Here is a 19,948-nt window from a genome sequence, read left to right on the forward strand (position 1 = left end):
AAATATTTCATTAATTATTACATTTTTTTGTGCACAATAATTAGAGACATCTCATTAAATCTATAATAGAATGTAATCAACAAAGAATCATCACTTGTTATCAATGACACTTAATCAAACTAATCAATCTATAATAACTACTAAACTACAACAAAAGCTTCACACATGTGACTTTAAAGATTGTGGACCTCAAAAAGAAAATGATGAAAGAAGCTTTAGTTCTCAGCTACAACTCAGTAAAGCAATTCACCACCAGAAACCCAGTGGCCAGACTTTGGTTAAACAGCAGTTACACTGTTGTAAGTGAAGGCACCGTACTGGATAAAATAGGACATAGCAAAGCAAATCAACGACACATAAGCAGAGACAAAAAGAACGCAAATGCAGCTTTCAATTAATGCACAGTTGATCAAAGCTTGGGATCCAGTCTGTGGTTAGAGTCTGATTTAAAAAATATGCAGACGAGAGCAGAGGTCAGTGCCTTAATGTTCCTTCCTTGGTTCCAGCAAGTTAAATGTATTGTGGTGTCAAGATTCAGCTTTTGGATGAGAGCCAGGCTTGTATCGTCCTTCTGAGGCAGGAGAAATGTGTATCCATCTCTGGATACCTGTGGGCTATCTGCAGCACTCCTGTCTGGGAGAGTTGGGTTTTATTACCTGTAGAGCCCCTGCAGAGATTCCTCAGGTGTCCTCCTATCAAAAAGGAGACTGTGTCCTGGTGCGAGGGCTACTGGAAAGATGGCCCATGGTTTGAAAGTTTCTCTCCTCTCCAAAGACTCAGCCTTCAGGACTACCATATAGGCTGAGCCTTTGTTTCATGAAGTCCACCACATGGCTGATTCCCCACATTTTCCATCTTTTTTCCTGTTTTATATCACACAAGTAAATCAGAGTCTGCAGCTGTGCAGCATAATAATACTCCTGGAGATTTGCTAACCCCAACCTTCCTTTGTCCTTGGGAGTTTGAAGTGTTGTGTATTTTACTTTCAACTTTTCTTACGAGGTGAACCTTGTGGTCTTTTTTTACTCCACAAATTAAGTTTGAGGAATTCAACAAATATAAAATTCTCAGTAATATATTCATCAACCTTGGAGGTACAGTCTAATGTGAACACTGATCAGCCCTCCTCTACATATCCTTTTGAATTTCTTTGTTCAGAGCCCTATTATTTTTGGTCTGTGTGTGTTCTTAAAGTCTGAGAAGCTATCATTAGCAGTGAATTAAGGGGTTTGCAATGGACTGTTGGAGCGTAGTTTCTTCACCTGCAGAAAATCTGAGTTCACATTCACAGTTTTGGACCTTGTCTTCATTTCTGAGTGGACTAAATCAAATATTTTGTGATGACAGTGTTCAGGTAGCTGGTTGGCTTGGTTCCTGGATTAAAAATGTTGACAGAGGATTTGAAGTTGGACGTTACTTCTGGAGCCAGAGCTGCCAAAAAACCCTAGTTCCTCACTGTCAAGCTATATTGGACCAATCACATTTCAATTTTTGGTGCAGCATTTTACTTTAAATCGCTTTATAATCTCAACACAATAGCAGATTTTGGGAATTTCTTCATGATAAGGCAACTTTTATCAACTCTCATCATTTAAGTGCAACCGTAGCAGCTGTCCAGTACCTTTAAACTGATGTGATAAGCAGATAGAGAAGGTTTCACATCTTCTTGCTTACGCAATGCCACAACGGAGCTGTGCTGCTTTGTGAAGTCAGTCTTCGAACCAGACGTCTTCCATACTGAATAAACAGATGTGATTGGCAGGGTGAACAGCAGGTCAACAGGAAATCTGTCTGAACGGAAAGGGGATCAGATGTATCCTAGATTTGTCTGGTTTGATCCATCTTAGCAGTTGAAACTAGGGTCATGTAGCACTGTAATAAACTTAACGTTGCAAACAACATCTCTTGTAATCAAATATGGGCTTTCTTTTTGGATTCAAGTTGAATTTAATCTCCAAAAATGACGTTGGAGACACTTGAATGACTCTTGTAATAAGTTGCTATCTGCGGTAGCAACAGTTTGAAAAAGGAGAGAATTTCTTTAATGTCTTTTGAGGGTTTTCTTGTTAAGGATGTCGTTCAATCCTAAGTTAGGAGTAATTTCCCATGGTCTTTCATTCCTTCTATCTTGGCTCTTGAGTGCACTTGAGTTGCATCAGGGCCCGTCTGCTGCTTCTTTGGAAGTAGACACAAAGGAACAACTCGTCCCGGTCCTTCAAACTAGGCAGGATTTAATGATTATGTTTAATTCTCCAAGGGGCTCCTTTAGAAAAACTTTCCCTTCAAGTCTCAAAAGTGAGCGCTCGGGGGAGAATCCTCACTCACATCCTCAAATGATGATGTTTATCCTCCCTGCAGATTAGCACCCGCTACCTTCCCAATCAATGCGTGCCCGTTAGGTCATCATTAATCGAGTCACTTCCTCTCGGATCAAATCAGGGAGCAGTCGATCAGGCCTAATGAGTTTGTATTGTCAGAGTGAGATGTGTATGAACAGCTTCAGGTGCCTCACAGGCGCTTGGATCTCCAGCAAACGGCTAATGTGGCTATGCATCAACAAGTAATCAGGAGACGTCAGGAAAAGGGTTAATAGAGCAGGGAAATCAGAAGTAATGACCACTGTGTTCCAAGAATTAGTTTGTGAAAACTTAAGTCACGAAGAACTAATTAGTTATTTTTTGAGAGCTGTTGAGGACACACTTTGGAGATAAGTTCAAGGAGATGGCTTTAAAGCTCTTCTTTTAGTTGTTATAGGTTGTAAAAAAATAGGTAAACAAATCCTGGAATGAAACTACTTCAACTCCTACACAGGCAGAGTTTATTAGAAACATTTGTCCTGCAGCGTGCTGGATCTACTTTGGCTTTTTATTTGTGCTCAAGAGATTTAACAGATTAAATGCAATAATGTGCTTTAACCTTGGGTATTGACTGTGTTATTTAAATGAACAATATGTTGAATTTTGGCTCTGAAATGTCTACTTCTTGCCCAACAGTTTTCAAAGCCAGAGAAATTCTTATAGTTGTCATCATCACAACTGTTGCTCAAAATTTCTGTTTAAGAAGCCTAAAAGCTGCTGTTCTGTTAGTGTATCTCATTCATGTGATTGAACTGTGATTATTCTCTGTGATCAGTTGTGCATTTCATCATCCATGTTGTTGTTTCACCCCTGACTGCCATAAAATTACTGCCCACGTCAAGAAGGGCAGCTACACCCATCTCTGCTGCTTCCCTCTTTTTTTCAGTTAAGGGCTCTCTTTGGCATAAAAACTAAGCTCCCTAAGGCAGTCATTCTTAAAGTGGCGCCCGAAGCAATGACAGGGGCTGCTTGGCAAGGCTAAACAATGATAATTTGTGCTGTTTTGTACTGATAGCAAAGCATGAAAGATTTTTACAGAGACAAATTCTTGGGAAATGTAGGGCTAGCAGTGAATTTACTGCTGGCATTACAAGTTAAAGACGGGAAAACATGAAGAAGCTTATCTCCCCTTTGGAGGGCCCCAGCAGAAAAAAAGTTCAGGAACCATGGTCCAAGTGGTTTGGCTGTTTTTGTTTCATGGATGAACATCGCGTAATGTAATGTTCTGATTTTTTTGCCTGCCAGCTACTCACAAAACATTCATGGTTTGCTCACAGCACAAACCAGGAAGGCCACTTTTAGCGTCTTTTCTCCATCTCCAATGAGAAATTAATTCATGAAACAAAAACATTGGTTCACTATTTAGCAAATATACCATATTGAGAGCAGTTTTTATCTGACTCCCTTGTTCAAAACAAGAAGTAGCAACAGAGGAGGGCATGCTAAGTAACGTGTCTTTACTTGGCATTTCTTGTTAGTTTTAACTGAGAGCCCCCTGGTGGCGAAATTTTCATACCGTGTTTTAGTGTCAAAACCCCTTGGAGTGCACATCAGACTTGCAACTATATTACTGGCATCCACACTCCCTTTAAAACACCAACTAAAGCAGAGGACAGACTAACCTGTCAGCCTTGAAAACCTGTTGTTTCTTCTCATGTAGTGTGCCATAGTGAAAAAGAATGAAGGGTATGTCTGAGAAACCTCACAACCTCCTGAAATTTAGTCTAGCGTACTTGATTTTTGTTCTGCCTTCTATTTTTTTGTTCCATGATGTCAATGACGTTGACCAATCAGAGCACAGAGTGCTCTGGATGTGAAGCAATCACAAATGTAAACAAACCAAATGGCAAAGGGAGTTGATGCTGTGAGATGGGACAGAGGACAAATTTGTAAAGCTTTGATTACAACATCCCTCCCTTTATGATTTGTTGTAGAAGGACTGTCATGACACACTGAAAAAGAAGGTAAATATCAGAGAGAAATGGCAGTTGTGTCTACTTCAGCAACCCTGCTACACTTGCTATTAGCATTAGCATCATCATAACCTTTGGATGGACAAAGAACTACAATATAGTACAGTGAATGCACTATATTGGTTTGCGGTCAACTTACTGGGTGTCCTGTAGCCCAGCCTCTCTTACTTTTAACGTCATCATATCAGCACATATAATCACTTACCTCTGGGTAGTCTGGCATGTCTTTTGGTCAAGTCATGGCATGGATCTATGGCTCTATGATTGACTAATCTGGCAAGGTCTCTTTGGACTCCAAAAACTCTAAGGAGACACAAGATATCTTAAAACACATCAACTGACCTTTCCCCTTAAATGATCATTAATGATCAGGAATCTCTCAAACTGAAGTCAAAGTCATCTATAGCATCAGCCACAGCCCTGACTGCCTCATAATCCCCGACACAAAGTCAATTTTATGTTTTATTGTCCACAGTCCAGTGTACAGAGGCAAAGACTGTGCCAAACACAACAGTGCTGTGACTGTCAGTGAATGTTTCTGCTTGATTGACCTCCAGCAGGAGAGCATGATGCAGTTTAACAGATACAGGAAGTCTAAATATCATCACAGAGGACAAAGTCTACATGATGTACCACCAACTGGAACAGAAATTCACGCTGGATGTGTCTGAGTTTGTGGTTTAAAATGGATGTAAACAATGGCCTCAGAGTGCCAATATCTCATTTTTATGAATGTCAATGAAAGAGAGAGACTTGCTGATTATTTCAAGCATTGAAGATGCTCAAGAATAAAGATTGTTTTTACTCAAAGGTGAAGCAAATGCCAGAGCAGAGAAGGCATTTGTGACAACAGAATGACATTTTAAGTCGGTTAAAGCATGAAGGAGAAGCTGGGGTGGAGGAGGGTTGCAAAAGCAGCTAACAGAGGGAGCATAGCGAGGCTAGAGCAGTTTAAACTTGGCAGCATGAGTTTAAACAACATGAATGGTAAAAGATACAAATAATCTTGACATTCTCATTAGAAATCTGTTATGTAAAGTGAAAAATATTTAAATGGCATTTGATGGATGGATGGATAGACTACAAGCATGGGTGTAAATCAGTGCTGCTCACTAAAGTGTTTCTAGTCTAGTGCATAGCAATCATAATAGCTTATATATACAGTAGTACACACTAAATTTAACCAGCAGTAGAAACAGACCAGCATCAACTTACAAATAAATCAAAGTTCAAATAAATGAGTGTTGATTTTTACTCCAGAAAAGGTGAGTAAATGCCCTCTCTTGACCAGGACGATGGTTTTTCCATCCAAGGTGCAGCTTTACCCTGTCTATCCCAGAAGGCAGTTTATCACCCTGACCTTTGGGCTATCACAGGAGGCTTGTTTTCACACCTACTCTTACCTCTTGCATCAGCTCACATGCAGGTGATCACTCAGCAGCACTGCCCTCTATTTTCTCAAAGACCCTCCCTCAGGAATGATCCCATTATTTCAAATCAGCCGGTGATTATAAATCAGCTGAAGCAACCACTGCTACATGGATATTTGTTGCAGTAACTCTGAAATAAAAAACAATCATTTTAAACATTTCACTACTATTGAGCGTGTACATTATCTTCTCTTTTTACTTTTCCTTTCATCTTCATGCTTCACTGTTTTGTTTGAAGGCACCTTGGCTGCTCAGTGGAGAACAGTTTGACTCGTGGCCACATGCTTGTTTGGCAGTGTTTCATCTCTGTTTATTAATTTAAAAGTTAAGCCGCTTGTCACGCCTTAATTCCTTCCATGGAGATCTGAGCTTCTTCGTGAAGGAAAGCGTCTTGTTTCTGGCTCACGGAACAAAAAAACATCTCAGGCTGAAGGTAGATAAGACAGTGTTGGAGTGTTTCCTTCAACACTTTAAAATCCTTTCTTCTTACAAGCTCTACGTGTACAGTTTTCTTTTCACAGAGTCCTAATGCATCAGAAAGACAGCCTTGATCCTGCTACTTTGGTAACAAAAGTCTATTTTGACGTGTACGCTTTGAACAAGAAGAATCTTTGTGCCAGAATGTACTTGGAATTTACTTTTAAACTTATTAAACTCAATACTGAACTTCATTTTTAATAGTGGAAGAAAAGAAGGAAAAAAGGGTCAAAATAGGCATATACTTTAAAGAAGGAATCAAGGTGAAGTTGTACTGTTGAAGCTGGAAAACTTCCTTTAATATCCCTTATAACGTTGTTATGAAGATTTGATCAAAGGGAGAATTGATCAAAATATGTAGAAGTGTTTTTTTTTTTTTTTGCAGCTAAGTGTGAAGCAGTGCCTCAAAATCGAGGGCAATGGATGTGATCCTAGTGGGTGTTGAGGGAGTCTTTTCCCTAAGTGAAGGACTTCAGGTATCTTGGGGTCTTCTTCTCAAAAGAGGGGAGAATAATGGTGAGATTGACAGGTGGATTGGTGCAGCATCAGCAGCATTGCAGTCTCTCTATTGAGCTGCCATGACGAGGAAGATGAGCCAGAAGCCAAAGCTTAAATTCATCAACCAATGAAGGCTCAACGATGGTCGTTTACCTTGGGTAGTGACTGAAATATTTGTGGATTGTGGATGCCAGCAGCTGAAGTAAGTTTGACAACCAGAGGGAGCTCAGCGTCGAGCAACTGCAACTTCAGCGATTCAGGCCTCCTGGTCACCTTAGTTTGGAGGTCTACCAAGCACCTCCAACCAAGAGGAGCCCCCAGATCCATCAGGTCTGGGAATGCCCAAGGAAGAGCAGGAACACCACATGCTCCTGCTCTTCCTGTGCCTACAAGGAAAGCCTGAGGCAGGGAGAGGAGCAGCAACAAACCCAGAACAGAATGACCACAGAATGGCATTGATCAAGTCAGATAAAGTATTAAGGAGGAGCTGAGGTGGAGGAAGCTTGCAAAAAGCAGCTTGCAGAGGGAGCAGCAAAGCTAGCCTGGCCGTAGCCTGGCTGTCAGCTGATGAGGGCTTGTGTTAGATCAGCTGATCTGAACTATATGGCGGCACTCAACTTCAGAAATGCAACTTTGCAGGACAGTTGAAAACTCCTACAATAAGTTAATCCTGCAAAGTTGAGGGTTCCATTCCCTTGTTTATTGACAGAGAATGATGGGGCAAATCATTAGTCATGTAAGGAGAAAAAGGGGATTGCTACAGATGTAGTTTAGTTTCAGTGACTGAAAGCCTGTAAACAATGGTGATCAGTGAAGAGATTAGCAATTATTATTTGGTAATCTTCCAACAGGCTTTGGCAAGAGTTGAATTTATCAACTGGCTCCTCTGATGGTGAACAGCAATAACAGCTGCCTGTCAAGCTTGTAGTTGTCATATGTGTTGTTGCTCTGATTGGCCTGTATTGAATGAGGTTTGTCCATTCATCCTTTCAGTTTCTTTTTCAAAGGCTCTGCCCTCCCAAACATGGGAAAGGATGTGAAATATCTCTCCTTCTATGTAAATATAAAAAACGTCTATCTGTTGTGTCAGTATAGCAAGTAGTGCCTCACTTGTTGTATGCTGTTGCACTCAGTACAACTTCCTCTCTGATTCCTTCTTCTCCCTCCTTGGAAGATTTCTAAATTTGGTATTTAATAAAATAAATGACTAGAAAGTAGTTACAAGTAAACAAGTGTGAAATGTTTAAACCCAACCCCAAACTGTCAAGCTGCTGCTAAGCACTTTGGAGCAATTCTGCTTATCGGATGAAAGTATGATGTTTATGGATTTCACTTTTCAGGCTCAAGAGTTTCTGCTGGCTTCCCCCCAAAAAGTGACACTTTGATAAAATATTATTTTTCTGTGAAAACAGTCAGTGGACCATCCTTTGAATGGAAGAGGTTTTTCTGTTTGGAAGTAGGCGCTTGCTCCTTAACTTTTTCATATTGATATTCAGAGCAGCTGCCACTTACACATAGACCCCTGTGCAGTATATTTGACTGGTTGTTTTGTGTATAAAGCTGCTTTAAATGATTACAATTGCTCCTTTATTTCCAGTGTAATATATGTATGAAACAGATGGGGCTTTGTGTGTTGTAAAATGTAAACACAGATATGAAAGCTCAAGGGCACTGCAGCCTCATAAAAAGAGACGCCTTAACGAACGGATTAGTATTCCCTCTGTCTTCTGGAATATGTGGGTGCTTCAGGGGAGCTGGAGAGGTGTTGTTTACCGCCTCCGAATCCACCGCTTCAGCAGCCAAATTAACTCAGATGAACTTTGAGAAGGTGAGATACAAAACAGTAGCCTGTGGCGGTGAGAAAATATTGATCCGGTCTACATGTTTCAAATCCCACATCCCCAGAATAACGAAGACGCAAAATGTTTTAATTGGAATTCCTTTTAGCCGAGAGCTTCTTTCTTTCTCCCTTTCTCCGTCTTTCTCTTTGTGCTTTGATTCGCTGCCAGTCTCCTTGTCTGCAGTCTCCGCTCGAAGTGGAGAACAAAGTCACCGACGTGAGAGTCATTTGAGTCGTGACACGCAGTGACAACTTCCAATGTGGAGTATCTGGAAGAGTTTTGTTGTTTTGGCTCAGCGCTCCGGCACGCTGAATTTGGAGTGAAACAGTGCGTGTGAAGTTAAAGTGATGACTCTCAGCTTTAATTTGAGGGTTTTTATGCAGCCATACTGTGAGAATAGCTGCCTGATACCACACCATTGAAAGTGGATTTGGCTGTAGACTGTTTGGGCCATGCATCTCCAGCTGCCTCTGTTGTACAAAAGTGAAGCCAAAGTGTGTTCTGCAATTGGCGCGTACATGTTTTGTTGGTGATGCCATTTGGAGCCAGTTTTGCTGCAGTTTTAACATCACCACTCTTTCCACTCTTCAAAAACCACAGTTAACTGACCTGTAAAAGTACAAAGATCACTTATTTAAAGTGAAGTGAGAGGGGGAAAACTCCCAGGATGCTCTACAAAGTGAGACAACAAAGTGCTGCATACATTATTTTGACTACTGCAGAGCAGAAGACCTACATTTCCTGAGCGGATCCTCCTTTAAATGTGAAATTGAGTTGATAAAACTGCACAATGATTGGCGCAAAAGCCAGCATCTTTGATAGCATGAGGCTTCATTAGAGCAAATGGCATTGGTAGAATGCACATGAGTGAATGCAATATTCATGCTGAACCATATATACAGGCTTTCCCAGCAACACACGCTCTCATATAGAAATCTTCTTTTCCAGGATAGGCCTCAGGGATAGGAGACCCCCTGATGGAGCCTTGACACTCATGATAGGGGGCTTATGATGGATGCAGAAAGAGGGATATGCTTCTGGAGAGCTTAACCTGGGGAATGAAAACATCAAATTGGAGGCTTGGTTCAAAGGACATGGACTTTTCTCGGGCTAAGGCAGCTAGGATTTACTGTAAATGTGGTGATGGTTTGAAGGGTCTTAAAGTAAGGATATATTGGCCTTGATTTCATTGATTTGATTCATTTAAGATGTGGTGATTGATGTATATAAAGAACACATTAATTTTGTCTGGGGCCTTGTTCTCCAAGGGACCTCGAGGTATAGCCAGTGAATTTTTACCAAGAATGCCAGTCTCTAAGAGGACTCTGAAGCCTGCAGGTTTTGATTAAGCTTGAAATATTATCATTAAGTTCTCCCTCTCTGTTTGTTCTCCTTCACTCACTCAAACTCACTCTCCTGGTCTCTCTCTCTCTCCTTTTCTTCACCTAACCACTTACACTGCGTTTGCCCTGGCACACGGTGATGGTGATGTGGCAGAGTTCATGGAAAATTTACTCCTCTTCCACTCTCTTGCAGTAACAAGGATGCGTTTAGGTATCAATCCATGGTACCATTTGATTTTTACATGAATAGGTACTTGGGAGTACCAACGGAATTCGATCGGTACCTATAAAAGTACCAAATTCGATACCCATCCCTAATTGCAAGCATCAAAATAATGTTTGCTTATCCAAAAAAAATTCCCTGAAACTACACCTTACTCCCTTTGTTTAAAGTCCCCAAAATGCTCCAAAATGTCTTCATATCCTATCAAAATGTAAAGTAGATCTATAACATGTATTTCAGTCAGTCTTTTCTGATAAGTCTCAACAGCATTTACATAAACTGGACTATGTTGGTGGACATTTCCTGTATAAAATAAAACGAACGTAAGGTTGAAGCAATGTCAAATCAAGATACACCGGTTGTCATGATGTTCAGATCTTACAAACAGATTGCAGTTACACTCAGTTTGGTGTATGCATCTGGAAAATGTCCTTTTAAAGGGCTATGTAGCTCAGGTCCAAAACGGGGTAGGACTAAGAGGTTAGGGTTAGGGAAAGGTTGTAATGCAAGGGAGCCTTACATGTGATTCCAGCATGAGCCTCCCTTTATATGTACTATCCTTTTCTACATGTTTCATGCAGGATTGTCTTCCCCCTTGTGTCTAAGCTTTCCAACATTTTGACTACTCTTACATCCTGATCTAACCTTGCCTGTAGTATTTTTATTCTGCCTCACTCTGACATTTCTTCTTCATGCCTGAATTTTTTTTTTCTATCCTTAACTTTTTTATTATTATTTTCCACCTCCTGAGTTGTTCTTGACAGATACTCCACCGGTACCAGCAAAAGTATGAATTCTTTATTGTTCATTTGACTTCAGTGATCTGTTTTGTATGCGCTCTTGCTACCGAACTAGAAGCCACTTCAGAAGTGATGTTGACACTTTTGAATCCTGCAGCTCTTTGCTTTCAAGTTTGTCAAAGTTTAGCGCAGACTGAGTTGGACGCCGTCCATCCAAACAGCGTAAACGCATTTAAAATCCAGCAGACTCATCTTTCTGTGACATACGTAGGAGGGAATGTGAAAACCCAAGTGGAGGCTGGTTACTCCAGCATTCGGCTCACGTCCTCTTTATGTTTTGCCACACGGGAGAAAGAAGACAGTGCAGAGAAAGCTCTGGCAGTGTGCCCTCCCAACTCCCAAGAGGCTCTTTTTTTTTTTTTTTTTTTTTTTACTCAGAGGTGCCAGACTTCACCACTCGGCCGCCCTCTGAGTGCTTACACCTTCATATTAATGCCTGATCCCTCTTTTTAACTCACAGGCTACTGAACACTCATATGAGAGCATCCTTAAGTAGGAAAGTTCCCTCACTCTCACACTCCCCTCACTGATTACTCCTGGCAAGGTCTGACCTCCAGCTGTCAGCAGTGATCCTACGCTGGATGTTCAGTTTGCTCAACCTCTGGATCACTTAAGGGCACAACTCTATTCTGCTGAGGCCTGCTGGGAGCTTTTCTTTGCCGCGCTGCCTTCATTTTCTCATTACTTTGAATTGAAAGCGGGCACCGGCTGTTTGTTCCCGACCGAGTCGAGAGCCCGATGCGTTTTAGAGTGCGGAGTTCCGACCGCTCGCAGAGAAACTATTTCAACTTTTTCCAGGCAGACTCCTTCTTTGCTGCCCACGTGGATCCGCTTAGTGCTTGGAGCTACGAAATAAGAGGCACCCAGCGGACACAGAGGCTGTTATAGTACTGCTGATGTTTGTTTCTTTGAGCTGCAGAGTGCTACGATATCGCTGAAAAGAGCGTTCCGACTTCAGGACCTGTGTGACTGGAGATGTTGACACTTGGCACATGATAGCGAAGGTAGATGTGGAGCCTGAGGGCAGAAAAAGAAGACAAAATGTGTTTTGTTCTGGTTAAACACACCTGTAAAATGCTCCTGCATCAGTATTGTCGAAATATTCCTGCATTTTTAAGGTCCCTGAATAGACTTAAAACTGCAAATCTTATTATTTCACAAACTAATCAGCATGGTAGGCCATTTGTACCTGTTGTAGATTGAGGGATTAATCCTTTTAGCACTTTTCTTTAAATCCTTTGACCCATTTAAACTACCTTAAAAAGTTAGTACAGCTGGGTTTGATTTGTTTTGAAAGTTGTTTTATTTAATGATCAGGAGCCTCTGCTAAAGAGTATGTTTTGCCCACTCTGTCTGATTCATGCAGAAACATATGCAGAAGCATGTTGTTGGTGAACACAGCCCAATATTTCCACAGGAAATCATAAATTTTTGTCCACAGCCTGGCTTGTTAAGCACAGAGAACATGAGTTAACATGGATCCACTCTGAACCTTTTGGCAATTCTAGAGATTTTAACAGATTAAGTCACATTTTAGCACCTCTTTTGATTGTTTCTGATGTTGTGGGAAGGCTTTAGTAAAACACCTGTGCAGCACACCGTTAAAGTGCTCCTTGATCAGTTTGGCTGAAAGGGTGCTGCATGTTTTGAGTCCTATGCAGTTAATAATCTTCTTCTTCTAAATCTTCTTGTTACCTAATAACCACTAGGTTTTTGCTTTTCTGTCAGGAAACCAAGTGCTTGTTTTTCCCATTCTTGAGAACTTTTTGCTCTGTTTTCAACCTTAATAGTAAGTGCAGTAGAGATTGATTGGTTTTTGACATGACTTGGCAGAATTGGGCTATTAATCAAGATCCTGTACTGACAAATGTGCAAAGATGAGTGTTGTTTCATAATGACACAGCTTTAGTATGCTCCTGGATCTCTTTAGTTGAAATGATACAACATTTATACAGATTAACCCCTTACTGAGGATTGCTCTAGATTTCTTTTTTTTTTCTGATATCTCTACTTCTAAAAACATTGCCCCTCTTTTCTCTACTCTAAAAGTCAGCTAAGCTGGAATTGTTTTCTTTTTGACATGATTTAATGAAATGACACCATTAATCAAGATACCTTGTGACAATTGCGCAATGTTTGGGTGAAAAAGAATGAAAAATTGTGCTTTGTTCAGTTGTGAAACAGCTATTAGTAGTGATCACTATCTTTTTGAGTGGCGCTGGTGCCTAAACAGTGTGAGAATTGATGCTTCTGAGAGGAAAAACATGAGCTGACAGTCTGCTGACTGGGTATCATAAATGATTCACATAAATATCTTTCAAGTTTATTAGATGTGTTGGTGCACGGTGCCAGATTTTGATACTCATACCTACTTATTAATAGCATGGTTCCAATTCCATTACAAGTATCGGAAATGTATCTGATACTGCTGAAAATGCTGGTATCTGTATCACATGTTTCTGCACCAATCCAAAAAAGTTGTTTTTTTTTACTTTATATTTTGCTTCTTATTTTAGCCATGCTATTTGTTAGTATTATAACCCTGAAAAACAGTTCTTCTTTGCTCTTTGAAAACACTGCTCACACAAACTACCATTTTTAGTAACCTGACTCACCTTTCAAATATCCATTGCATGTATATATTTCACATTTATCTGGGTAAGCTCCCATAGAAAGTATTTGGGAAGGGCAAGACTTTTTAAAAGATTCTTGGAAGGCGATTGGAGTAACGTTCTGTATGTCACATTCATGATGGGCCAATCAGAGCCCTGACACTGTATGCATACGCTACTCTTGAGCCTACAGGCTACCCCTGCCGCAGATTAGTAATGGCAAAGCTTCTTTGTGAATAAAACTGAGGCCAAGGCCAGTCGGGAGATGTGCAAAAACATGTCCTCCAATAGAAGCTTTTGAGGTGACTCTTTTTCTTCATAAGAAATATGGTCCAGATCTGAAAAAGTAGCGCATTCTGTCCAAAACTAAATCTTAACATAAAGGAATGGATTTGATTTGGTTAAGGTAAATGTGGGATCAAAAGTGACTTTTCAATAGTTTTAAATGGGACATTTTTTGACCTTAGGAACAAATGTGTTGGTTTTTGTGTAGCTTAGCCATTTTAGGCTAATTCAAGGAACTGAGAAGTATATTCTCTGGTAAATTTGAGCTATATTCATTCAATCCAACCAAAATGGCTTGAAAAAATAAATGGCACAAAATGGATTTCTTAAGGGTTAAAAAAAATATTTGTGTTACCTTTCAAAAGTTAGCCTATTTAAGTTAAATCTGTTATGAAGGGAGTTTTGACAGAATAATAAACATGCTCCAATTGTGCAAATTCTAGGAGTAAATGACTAAAAACTGTGTTTTCTTCACTGTAACACACACATAAAATTCTCCTGTATCATTATTCCAACGATGAACTCATTTTTAGCTTCAGATCTTCTCATTTTACAGATTAATCAGCAGGTTAAGCATTATCCTCCTGCCACAGAGCACTCCTTTCCTCATTTCTAAAAATCTCCAAGCCTCTCCCTCATTCCCCGTACTTTATTAGTTCACACAGCTGGGTCTTTGTTTTGGAGATGGTTTGGTAAAATCACACTAACCATGTAGAGCTGAGGAGAAAATGCTAGAACTATGTTCTGTAGTTACACACCTGTAAAATGCTTCTCATTCTACAAATAACCACCAGGTTAAGCCTTTACTGTCTGTTGTAGATTGTGAAGTTAGCACAGAAATATGGAGTCGATTTGTGCTATAAAAATCAAGATCCTTTGCTGAAAATTGCACAAGTTGATAGGAAAAGAATAAAAACAGGATTTTTTCTGTACTTGCACACATAGAAAGCACTCCTGGATTAGTTTTGTTGAATTATTAAGTCGTTTTGTCATCTTTAAAGCTTCAAATCCTCTTATTTTCCATATTAACCACCAGGTTAAGCCTGTTTTACCCACCATGGACTTCTAGAAACCTCATTCTCCCTCATGTTTTAACAACTTTTAACATCTTTAAACTTTTATTTGGTTCTCTCCACCCCTTAAAGTTAGCATGGCTAAGATTTGTGTAGTTACACTCCTAGATCAGCTCTGTCAAAAGATTACATCATCTTACATCCTTTAACAGATATAAACCCTCAAATCTTCTCATTTTACAAATTAATCACAAAGTCCAGTATTATCTCCCTGCAGCCAAGCGCTCCCTCTTCCCGTTTCTTTACAACTTTTCCTTCAGTCCTTCTACCTTATAAGTTAGCAAGGTAGGAATTGATTTGTTTTGGAGGTGATTTGGTGGAATCACGCTAATAATCAAGATCCTCCGCTGAGGATTGCGTCGAGTCGAGGCGTAGTGGATTAGGACTTATCTACGTGTTGGAAACCCTCCAGCTGGCTCCGGAGGAATTCTTTAACCTTGGAAGGCGTTTGAAAGTAACCAGAGAAAAAGTTTTGTCGGCAAGGAGTGCTCTTTGACTCCTCTTTTACGGTATCACGCTTCGAGCACTGTTTCACCCGGTGTGCATGGGCGTGTGAGGAGGCGTAGCGAGGAAACTGACCTCAGCTCCCACATCAGCAGGCGGCCCAACTTGAGGAAACGTCCTTGAGCGAGCAGATGAACACCTACCTGCCCCTGCGTTGCTGCTCTGTGACCTCTTTGTTTTAGGAAGTACTCACAAACAACATTGCTAACAGTGTTTTCTCCTCTGTGTTTGTGCTGTGTGTCTGCGTGTGGGTTTCACTGCCTTAGCAGAATCCCTGTTCAGCGGCCTGGGGCTGGGCGCGGTGGTGGGCCTCGGCCTGGGAGCGCTGCTGCTGCTGCTGGTGCTGGTGGACGTCAGCTGCTTCTTCCTGCGTCACTGCGGCCTGCTGATGTGCATCACGCGCACGCTCTGCAGCAAGAAAACAGCCACCAGTGGAAAGGGCAAAGAAATAGAAGAGGGCAAAGCCGCCTACCTGTGAGTTTTTTTCTTCCTTTTTATTATTGTTTATTCCAAGAACTTTAACTCCTTCAATGAAATGTTTTGATTTGGCAAAAGTAGGGAACGTATCAGTGTTTGTCAGTCACCGGGTCATTCATGCTTGCAGAGGGAGCATCTGCTGTGGGTGTATCTTGATGCTTGTGGGTTACACTGGGTCACTCTAGCAACTGCTGTTTTCTTTTTTGCTATTTAGATTTCTTTTGTTTTGCAACAATGAGCTCAAAGACCAGATGAATCTTTACCAAGATGTTAAGATTTTCTTAAGAATCTGACAGAAAAACGTCACAGCTCTCTGAAAATGAAAGTATAATGTGCAAAGACATTGTTATTTAGTCAAGGATGAAATTGTCACTTTTTTCCTTGTGCTCCAAGTTTCACCTTTATGAATAGAGCAGAATCCTCTTCAACAAATTGACTGTGATTGAGAAAAGAATAAGAAAAGAGGCTTCTTTTTACTGTAGGTACACCTACAACAGCCGCCCAACCACCCTTTCAGCCACAGTATGTCTTTGATTATGTCTTCTTCACTAACATCAGTGCGTTTCATACAATGTGCTGTGAGTTCACCTTTGAAGTATCTTATTTGCATGCATATTTTGTGTTTGTGTAGTCCTATTGTGCATTTATTAATCCTAACTTTATATGTTTTGTGCTGTTTCGGTGTTTATGCATGCAAATTGTGTGTGATCCTCATGTAGCTGCATGGATGTTTGGTATGAGCAAACACATACTTTTTCCTCTTGCATGCATTTATGATTGAATCTCACATATTGATTGATTTCCAGATCTTTCCCCGGCACTATTTCATGCTGGCAAGTAAAAAAACAAAAGTTTAGCAAGGTAGCACCCGCACAGTGTGATTCATAGGCCGCAGCGGTGCAACTCTGGTTAAATCTGTCAGTGTGCCAGCCATGTGTCTGGGATGCAAAGAGAGGGCAGGGAGAGAGAAAAGAGGAGGGGGAAGAAGAGGAGGAGGGGGGTTTGACTTTTGCTGAGTCACTAAGCCCCCAGCGCTGGAGGAATGAGCGACTGCCTGCCGAGACGGCGTGCAGAATGTTCCCCGGCTTTATGACGGGGCTCACACAGGCGTTTACAAGCCGTCTGCTACTGCTAAAGATTTTCAGTGGCTTTGTTAGAGATGATATTTTAGTACAGATGCATCACAAATACAAAGCAGAGTCACAGACATGCAACATGGGGCTGGTCCTTATATAGAAATGCAGCAGGATGTTTCAGAGTGGGCAATAGTAAAGCTTTAGGTTTTGCCCATATAGATAGATTTTCCTCAGCATATTTCTTTCTAAAACACAGGCACAAAGACTAAAATTGAGGGTGTCAAGGCATCATAGATCAGTGTTTTAATCAAAGTTGGTAGGTTGAAGTTTTGGCAGTAAAGCCCGGCGAACAGTGTTTGGGATAGAAGTGTGACTTATATACTGAATTTTACAGCATTAAAATTACAGTCAAGTCAAACTGTATTCATACAGCATGTATCATACACAAGGCAATGCAACATGCTTCATATTCAATCAGTCCTTCTGTGGTGCCAGTTCACAGTAATGAATACAAATGAAGCAGGTCTGAACTGTACTCATTGTTACCTCATTTAGATAGAAAAGCAAAATGCTATATTTTACCCTCATGAACTCCATCTGCACTCGAGAATGGTCAATAAAGAGAGCAACAGAAGGGACAGCATCCATCCTAATCTCAGGCAAAGTCAACATTCATTACCCATTATGTCAGTCAGTTCTTTTCCTCTTGAAATCTGCACATATTTATTTTCACAGAGGATGAATTTTATGTACAATTTAGCTGGCCAATTACTGCAGAAGTTCTATATGGAAGTGTTTAAAGTTTCATGAGCCACAAACCCTGTATCATATCATATTGTTTCCTGTCATACTGTGTCCTATCCTATTCTGTTGTATCAGAAAGTATAAGATCATACCCTAGAGTATATTATTTTGCATCATATTGTATCATTCTGTAGAGTATTGAACCTTATTATATAATCTTGTATTGTGTTATATATCATATCACAATATCACATAGCACAGGGGGTCCCAAACTGAGGTCCGGGATGTCAGTCGAGTATGGGATCAGAAAGGAAAGCGGTGTAACTTAGCACAAAACGAACAAATTCCATAATGAGTTTCTTGCCTTTCATGTAGGGTGGTGAGGAATCAAAATAAATATAGATATCTGTGTTGTAATATCAGATGTGTTGGTACAGGTACCAGATTTCGATCCCTACACCCACACTGTGTGCCGTCCTCTCCCACTCGCATCCTGCACAGTTTCAGACAGGGTGTTTAGTTAAAGGCAGTGCTGATACGTTCACTTAAGCACCACGCTGATGATGTTTGCTCTCTGACTAAAGGAAAACCAAGAAAACATCCTCCCAACGTCAAAGTAATATTCACTGACCTTATTTACACATCATTCATTTTAAATTCTTACAGAGGTGGAGTTGTTTCCTGATCTCTGGAAAGCTTGTGTATCACAGAAATGCAGCGTACTTCCATCAACTCTTGCAGACAGTAGACTAATCTTTATTCCATTTATGCCATGCTATTACCTTCCTCATCATTAGATGCTTAAAGCAATAAGGCTAATTTGCATGGAAAAGGCTGTTTTTTCCCCCAGAATCACTGCACATGAGCTCAGTGTCTCTCTGCACTGGTGATTGGCCTGCAACATGATAAGGGGAGCATTAAAGCTGTGCCTTTTGACTTAGTTTTTGTGGTGCTTTAAGAAAGCATCACTGTTTCCTGTATTATCCCTCTGTATCATGTAGAATGATCCTTAAATATGGTGTTTGGCATCACTAATAGAAATAGAAAACAGTAGGAGTAGAGGTGAAATTACCCAAACTGTTGCCCCAGTTCTTCTTTCAATATTTTAAATTTTAAGAATCCCTTCAAGAAGTCTTGATAGATGTGACGGGTTGTGAGATAATCCTTTATTTTTTTCTGTCTAATTTTCTAATCTGCGGTGTCTTTTTATTGAAAGTTTGAACTCTGGAGGCTTTTAAACAGACTTTTGACAAATGAAAGGGCCTCAGCTGTGAGTAAAGAAGAAGAAGAAGAAATAGGCCGATGGACAAGGACCTTTTGTTAAAGACATTTGTGTTGGGAGATTACTCTGAGGCTGGCAGAAAATAACCCTCAAAACCAGTAAAAAATAAAGACCTGGTTGTACAAACCCAGAATCTTAAGTGCTGCAGCAGTCATCCACGCTGCTATGAGTCATACCCGTGAAGTGAAGTGAGAGCAATAAGATAACGCTTGAGTTAATACAAAGCTCAGACACTCCCACTGAGTTGCAGGACGTCAATAGAGCGAGTGTGGAGTCGCTGAGGGGTAATAAGTTGTAAAGACAAGCAAACCCTGTGCAGCAATATCAATGCTATCGACGAGAGTGCACACAGTGATGAATGACATGAGGTGAACCTTAAATTAGGAGGCTGATCAGTGGGACAGATCAGAGAGGGTGTTTAAGGTTTTCTCTGACCGTTCCCTCACCTCCTCGTGGCACTTGGAGCAGCCAGAACATCCTCTCAGAAGACTGCGGTTTTCTCCCTGAGCAGCAGATGACGGAGGCTGTGAGGGCGTCGTTCTATTATGAATCAGCAGACTTGTGCCAGGATCAGCGCGGGGGCGGCCTGGGTTTGGTAGTCGCCTCAGGAAAAGTTAAAAGAGTTGTAGGTGTTGGAGGCGGCCTCGTTGACTTCAGAAGTCGATCCTCACTTCCAGTTTCAAGTGTAGGTTCATGACTTTATGCTGTTATGTCAGAGGACTCAGCGGACGACTTGAAAAGGCTGGGACAACTTAATTTACAGCAGGATAACAGAAATACGGATGTGCCTCACTAGGAGGAAGAGCTGCATCAGCAGTATCCAAACTTTTTATTACTTAAAGAAAAAAACATCACAGCTTTTCATTGATGGCTGGGGAGACAGAGAGCCAATGTTTAAGGACTTTGAGATGGCAAATCAGATTTCAGTACAGGACAAAGTGCTGATTTTTATA

At 40.8% G+C, this 19,948-nt stretch overlaps 1 protein-coding gene across 8 annotated transcripts in view; it reads left to right on the forward strand.

Moving 5' to 3' along the window:
• The window catches only part of LOC121506408 (neural cell adhesion molecule 2-like), a 475,738-nt gene that overhangs the window by 438,294 nt on the left and 17,496 nt on the right, over nucleotides 1–19,948 (forward strand). For 6 of the 8 annotated variants that reach the window (XR_005991640.1, XR_005991641.1, XR_005991643.1 and 3 more), the window contains exon 16: nucleotides 15,683–15,890. Coding sequence is in view for 3 of the 8 variants with exons in the window: in XM_041782200.1 (XP_041638134.1) it covers nucleotides 15,683–15,890 (208 nt within the window). In the remaining 5 variants the exon portion in view is untranslated. Of the gene's footprint in view, nucleotides 1–15,682; nucleotides 15,891–16,375; nucleotides 16,416–19,948 lie in introns of all 8 variants that reach the window. The other 2 variants (XM_041782202.1, XM_041782201.1) reach the window with 2 other exon arrangements.

This window comes from Cheilinus undulatus, linkage group 24 (assembly GCF_018320785.1).
Source record: "Cheilinus undulatus linkage group 24, ASM1832078v1, whole genome shotgun sequence".
Classification (NCBI taxonomy): Eukaryota; Metazoa; Chordata; class Actinopteri; order Labriformes; family Labridae; genus Cheilinus; species Cheilinus undulatus.